Genomic DNA, 7,527 nt, shown 5'->3' with positions numbered 1-7,527 from the left:
TTGGTAAGAAATGTACGCATTATCCTGCCCATGTAATTGTAACTCCTCTGTACAGTATGTTCACAAATAAAATTAAATTAAATTAAAAAAAAGAAGAACATCTGTCTTTCCAGAGAAAGTGAAGGAAAAAGAAAAAAATTGAAGAATATCTCTATAGTTAGCATAATGGGCCAATGCCAGTGCCAGTTGCTTCAAGGTGTTGAAACATTCCAGAAAGAGTAGAAGTAGACTAAAATTTGAAATAGATACGTGGATGATGATTGACTTACTGCATTCTCCTGTTAACACAGATAATCTGTCTTGAAATAACAAAAGTAGCAAGTTCAGCAGAGTGGACTAGAGCAACCAGTCTACACATGGTATTCTGAAGTCCCAAAGGGTTCATGAGATAGGATGGCAAACAGGAGCAAATTGAATTTGGGTAAAGTGTAATCAAGCATTTACCTTCCATGAGGCCCCATAGACTTATCTAAACAGTGGTTATTGCCTTGGTAATACAATACCAGCTGTCTAGTGCTGATGAAAAGCTCTACCTGACTGCTGATGTCACATCAGGGGCTTTGAATGCAATCAGTGTGCTGTAGCTTGTCACCAGAGCCACAGCTGACCTAAAGTCAGATTGTTTAAACCATGCTAATATTAGATTGAAATTGTAGGGTGACAGTCATAGTAAAATAAACTACCATCTGGGATGGAGGGATATTTGAGAGTTGCTGTGACAAGAGAAGCAGAGTGCTCAACCTTTCCAGCCCAGGCTCTCAAACACTTCTGATTTCACATTTCTCTCATTTTGAAGGATGAAAGGTAACTAACTATCAAATGATAGTGATGCAACTTTGTGAGTAGCCTTGGAAGCCCCTCCTTTGCTTCCACCTCCTAACTTGCTGAGGTTGCTGAAGACTATCCAGGCCAGCTTCTCTGTACTTCCTTTCTCTCCTAGATAAATAATGGAATAGTACAGCCAGGGACAAGCTTTCTTCTTGGGCTCTTAAAGGAAGAGGTTAAATAACAGAACAAAAGTGAGGCTGTAGCCACAGAACAGTCTCGGGTGTACCATGTCTTAGAATAGGACTGGGGAACACTGGCCTTACACTCAGATGGCTGCCAATGGTGTTCCCAGCGCATGGACAACAATATTCAGGTGGTTCTGTTGGGTGGTTCCAGGTCTCAAAGCACCTTAGCACTTTAGTTTGTGGGATCTCCCAGAAAACTTGACATTTGAAATGACAACAGAAGGTCTGAATTCTTAGTTTGATAGATACAATGAACATTTAATCATGGTTGGCAAAAAAAGAAACAAAAGTCTTGAAGCATATTAACTATGTCTGTAGTTAACTACGTCTGTACATTGGTGGGAAAAATTGGGACTCAGTCCAGAACTGGCATATTTGCCATTGCTGCTATCTGACTTTTCAGCTGATTGATTGTTTCAGAATTGTGGTAATAGCTTTTATTTTCTGAAGTATTTCAGGAATGGAAAGTGTTTTTGTATTCCTTATGAGTATGTGCACATATGAACAACCTTAGGTTGTTGGCTGCCTGGTTTTCTGACCAGATGCCCTGTACACATTCCTACCCATCTTGATCCTTCCTTTCTTTTTTGACGCAATTACTGGGGCTTAAACTCAGGGCTTTGTGTTCTCTCTTCTCTCTCCCTGCCTCTCTCCCTCTCCCTCTCCCTCCCCCCTCCCTCTGGCTCAAGGTTAGTGCTCTACCATTTGAGTCACATAACCACTTCTGACTTTTTTCTGGTTAATTTAAGATAAGAGTCTCTCAAATTTGTCTGCCCAGGCTGGCTTTGAACCTTGACTCTCAGATCTTAGCCTCCTGAGTAGCTAAGATTGCAGGTGTGAGTCCCTGGAACCCAGCATCCTAAATTCTGTGCCCTGGTAGATTCTGTTTTCTTCTTATCCTTCTTTGTCCTTCCTAGAGCCAAGCTATGCGAATCGTCCGGACCGTGGGGCAGGCTTTCGAGGTTTGCCACAAGCTGAGCCTCCAACATACACAGCAAAATGCAGATGGCCAGGAAGACGGGGAGAGTGAGAGGAATAGTGATGGTTCAGGGGACCCAGGTAAGCACCATCATGACAGTGGATGGAGAGGCAGGTGGACTCATTTTGTACACTGGTGGGCCATACCCCAAGTGCCACGCTATTAACTTTCTTACATTTTTTGATTACTTTCTATTAGATTCCTAATTATCTTTTAGGAAAATGAGTTACTCTTTAGGAGAAGGGAGAGTTCTTACTGAGACGGTTTTACTATGGAACCCAGTCTAGCCTTGAATTTGATATAGGTACAACAGTGCTCAAAGGAAAATGATTGAATTGCAATAGTGGATATCCCCTGAAAATGAATGAATTAAACACCCAACTCAAAAAGTTAGTCCAATAGGCCAAGGTAAAGGGATCATAAATTTGAGGCCAGCCTTGGTTACATTGGAGTTTTAAATCTTGCTATCTACCAAGACCTTGTCTCAAAAACAGCAGCAGCAACAATAAAACACATACACGCAAAAATTAGAAAACAACAAAGTAAATTTTATACTGTCAATGGCAGTATTACAAAACATTTGAGTGAATAGACTCTTGGTTGACATTCTAGCTGTACCAGTCACTGGCTATGTGATTGAGCCAATTTCTGTAGCCACCCTGAACCTTAATTTCCTCTTCTGAAAAGTAGGAATCATACTAGTGTCTACCTTATAGGATTATTGTCATAATTGGACAATACATTTAAAGTGCCAAGCCTATTGCTTGGCTTACAGAATGAACTAAATATTCATTAGCTGTTATTATTTTCATGTAACATGTAAACACTTAAAAATAGAAAAATTCTGGAAAAGATGAGCAATTACAGTGAAGTGGCTTTCCAGAATTAAAAACATATGATAAAGTTGGAAAAAGCAAAACTGTTCTGATGCTTGAATGGATCAGAATACAAACTCAGAAATACACCCATATATATATATATATGCTAATTTAGTGTATGATAGAGGCAGATTTCTTATGGAAGCAGTAAGGGATACTTATTAAATCTGAAAGTTTGTGTGCCTGATGACCACAAATTACCCTTAAATTTCCTCCTCCTCCTCCTCCTCCTCCTCCTCCTCTTCTCTCTTTATCTCTCTCTCCTTCTCCTTCTCCTTCTTCTCCTTCTCCTTCTCTTTCTCCTTCTTCTCCTTTCTGCTCCTTCTTCTCTTCTCTTCCTTCTCCTTCTTCTCTTTCTTCTCCTTCTCCTTCTTCTCCTTGTTGTTGTTGTTGTTGTCAGTTATGGGGCTTGAACTCAGGGCCTGGGCACTGTCCCTAAGCTCTTTTGCATTCTGCCAAGTTAAGCCACAGCTCCACTTCTGGTTTTTGAGTGGTTAATTGGAGATGAGAGTCACATGGGGAATTTTCTGCCCAGGCCAGCTTTGAGATCTTAGATCTCAGCCTCATGAGTAACTACGATTACATGTGTGAGCCACTGGTTCTCACACCAGTGGTTGGTTGTGGGGCTTGAACTCTGGGCCTGGGCTCTGTCCCTGAGCTTTTCAGTTCAAGGCTAATGCTCTACCACTTGAGCCACAGCACCACTTCCAGTTTTCTGGTGGTTAATTGAAGATAAGAGTCTCATGGACTTTCCTGCCAGTGCTGGCTTTGAACTGCAATCCTCACATCTCAGCTTCCTGAGTAGCTAGGATTACAAGCATGAACCACTGGCACGTGGCTACTTAAGAATTATTTTAAAGACTCATACACATGTAAAATGATGTATTTGAAGTATAAGGTTACATACACAAAGATTCAGTTATAAAACTAACTGATTGAAAATAGCAAGAGGTAATATTTACAGAAATTATGATAAAAATAATGGAATAAAACAATAAGAATAATGAGTTAGTTACCTATGACACAAAGCCATTTTAAAGACATTTTTTCATTTAGAAAGCCAAAGTATAGGGTTTGAAGGTGTGGCTCAGTTGGTAGACTGCCAGCCAGTGGGTGAAAGCATCAAGTACTGAGTTCAAGTCTCTGTCTCAGAACCCCCAAAAAGTCAAGATATAGAGCAGTAGATATGCTGTGCTACTATTATGTTTTGTTATAAATACATATGTATAACTATGTGTGGATACATAGGAACAAAAATAACAGTACATGCAAGTGCACACAGGTTTATTATGCACAGAACACCTCCAGTATGAAACACAGAAACTTCTTCTGGGAAAAGAAACTAGGTAGTTGGGGTGGCAAGAAGATTTACTTTCCATTATTTTTTTAACTTTCCTCCTTTGGACATATTAGTCATTCATTTAGAAAAGCTGACACATCCATCTAGTGCTCAGTTTCTATGTGACCTCAGGGAATCACCTTACTCCTCTCTTGGCTGGCTTGTTTCTATTAACTAGTGATCTTTTACTAATGCAAGCATTTCAGTGACCTTGACTAATAAAAGAAAATTAGCATTTATATTTTAGATAGAGCCTAGCATTTTGCTGTGTGCCCTTGACCAACCACTGCTTATTTATTGCAGGTCATAGTACTGATATAAACATTAAAAACTTTTTGAAATAAAACAGAGTTATAAGTAGACTTTGGCAAGTTGTTTAATATCCTTCTGCTGGATAATGAGCGGAGCATAGAAGTGACCATTCCTGGACACCTCGCCAGAAGGCAGTGTGAGCTGGCCATTGCCAGGTGCTTTGCTGAGAACAGAAGCCTGTCTGTTCACTGCTGCACTGGAGGCAATCATCAGAAGGCTAGCTGGGGAACATGGATGCTTTGCGTGTTAATGCTTTTTTGAGGATGCCCCAATTCCTTGCTAATGGAGAGCTGCAACCTAACTCTTGAGAGCTTTCAAATTCACAATCACCAGGGAGCTGGTGTACATGAATTCAGAAAAATTCTAACCAGAAAGTAAAGAGCACTATCTCCAGAGAAGCCACTTCCTTCCTGGAATGAAAGGGACTAGATATAAGATGTACCCCGAGACTGAACATTGGATCACAGTTGTTATCACACAAGTCCTGTCTGATCTCAATATAGTGAATAAGAACCCACCACTCAGCTTCTAGCCAGAGAGGCCTGGGGCTGACCTTTTATGAAGAACTGCCTGTGAGCCCGGCAGTGAGCTTCCAGTAGGGTGTAACTTTTAAGCCATCTCCTTGATAACGAAGGATAACACTGAGGCTGCATGAGCCTGTTGAACTGACGTTATAAAATATGTATGAGAGAGTGAGACCCAAATAAGGAGCTGAATATTGATGAGAAAGCAATGAGGATAGTCACAGTAGTTAGAGACCAGCACAGTTACACTCAGGGCTGAAACAAATGGTCAATATGGAAATAATGGGTAACACCACCTCTCCTTTTTATTACCTCTGTGGGGAGACTTTTCTTAAAGATTAATATACATAAGACCTCAGTTGCTTGGTGTATTCCATATTCTCTCTCCCTAAGGAGAATATAATGGCGTTCTACAAGTAGAAACATCTAAGTCTAACTTAGGAAAACTTTTCAAGCCCGTATAGTTTCTCCAAAACACACAATGAGTTTGACCCTTTAAGAAAGTCAGTTGCAGCCTGTGTGGTGTGGAAGGAAACACCTCAGCTCACCTCTGCTTCTGTAGATGAGGATGGGAATTGTGGAGTGAAATAGATTTTTCTTTTCGAAGAGTGATTCAGACTGGATACATGGCCGAACAGACTTTGCAAGATCCTGTCAACAAGCCAAAGATCCAAGGATAAGTATTTTTGAGTCTGAATTCTCTTCCTTAGGGAAACTTAGTCTTTCTTCTGTTAGGGCTTTCAACTGATCAGTTGAGCCTCCCCACATATGGAGGGCAATCTGCTTGATTCAAAGTCAAGATTTAAATTTTAATATCATCTAAACAAATGCCTTTACCACAACCCCTAGAGTAATGTTCAGCCACAATATATGTAGGCCCCCCTGTAGCCTGGCACAGTTGGTACATAAGCAAAGAAGCAGTGTGGAGTGACAGCAGAGTTCTGGGTCATCAGGCCAGTGACATAGGAAGAGTAGACATGGCATTCTGACTCTAGCTTTGTCAGTTGAGCGGTCCTCCAAACACTGTTTTATTTCTGTTAGGTAAGAGAGAATGCAAGTAAATGAGCCTAGTGCTTAGCATATAAAATGCTCTCAGTTCATTATGTAGCTTGGAGTCTGGTGCTAACTATAGAACCCATAGCAATGAGGGAAGTAGTCAGGGATATCTCTGAAGCACTGTGTTTTTTTATGACAAGTGATTACTCAGATATGCCTTGTGATCATAAAGCCAAACATACTTTGAGTATTAACATTAGTATTATCATTTGGATCTGAGGTTGAACATTTTCTTTTTTGACAATATTAGTGCTTGAAATCAGGCCCTTACTTTCACTTAGCTTTTCTGCTCAAGGCTGCCACTCTTTTGTTTTCTGTTTGTTTTATTGTGAAAATACTGTACAGAGGGGTTACAATTACATGGGCAAGATAATGAGTACATTTCTTATCAAGCATTGTAGCCTCCTCCTTTGTTTCCCCTTCCCATTCCTACCCATCCTCCCACAAGCCTACTGACCCAATCATCCTCCCCCCCCAACGTTGTAGAGTTTGTTTTCGACATAACGACTTTTACATCTCATTGGTGCAATGGGTCCACCTGTATCCCTAGTTAAACGATTTGTTTTTTCCCTTCCCCTCCACAAATTATACCAACATCAAATACAGTGAAAGCAGGGGTTATACTGTGGAGGAGGGAAATACAAAGCAACAAAGAAATAATCTTATAAATGTGTTAGAAACAATCACATGAAAGAAAAAAAAACATTTGAAAACATATCTTAGGGTTCATTTCCCTAACATCAACTTATCTGACCTTTTCTGCTTCACTCAGACATATACTAGTTATTGCAAATAATGGAAAACATGGGACCTATGTTTCTTTGGGCCTGGCTTACTTCACTTAATATAATTTTTTCCAAGCCATTCTATTTCCTAACAAATGGGTCAATGTCATTCTTTCTGATGGAGGCATAGAATTCCATAGTGTAGAGTTCCGGGAAGATGGCGGAGGAGAAGCTGGATTCTGAACAAGCTCTTGCATAGAAAGCAGTTTTAGAGTTCCAGTGAACAGTCCTAAGCCAGAGAATCACACCAAGTGTGCCATCACAGGACAGAGAGTTAGGCAACAGAGGGGAAGCCAAGGCAAGGAGACACATCTGAGCGCTGCCAGCAGCCGCGGTGGCGGCGGCAGGGTCCCGGCGACGGTGGCAGCCATACCTGAGTCACAGAGAGCCCAGGACAAAGGAGTCAGACGCAGCGGGCGAGTGGATTCTACTCAACACCAGCAAGAACCGACAAGGAGCGGACATCTTCATCCTGCAGCTTGCAGACCAGAGACGACCTAGTATCCAAGACTCGGCGTGAGTAGAAGCCTGACATCCTCACTCCTTCTCAGGGAGCAGAGGAGGGAAGGCCACCCCTCCCCCCCAGCACCGGTGATCTCCATCTTGGATACCGACAAAGCTCAGAGGAGCTTCTAGCTCCA

The 7,527-nt window shown here is 41.4% G+C and overlaps 1 protein-coding gene across 1 annotated transcript in view; it reads left to right on the top strand.

Moving 5' to 3' along the window:
* Positions 1-7,527, top strand: part of LOC106001740 (carboxyl-terminal PDZ ligand of neuronal nitric oxide synthase protein-like) — a 134,072-nt gene that overhangs the window by 79,680 nt on the left and 46,865 nt on the right. The window contains exon 4 of the mRNA XM_013036732.1: positions 1,931-2,072. Coding sequence (XP_012892186.1) covers positions 1,931-2,072 — 142 coding nt within the window. The remainder of the gene's footprint in view (positions 1-1,930; positions 2,073-7,527) is intronic.

Source organism: Dipodomys ordii, unplaced genomic scaffold (assembly GCF_000151885.1).
Source record: "Dipodomys ordii isolate 6190 unplaced genomic scaffold, Dord_2.0 Scaffold386, whole genome shotgun sequence".
Lineage (NCBI taxonomy): Eukaryota > Metazoa > Chordata > Mammalia > Rodentia > Heteromyidae > Dipodomys > Dipodomys ordii.
Note: the sequence above shows the minus strand (reverse complement) of the source record. Positions and strands in the feature narration are given on the sequence as shown.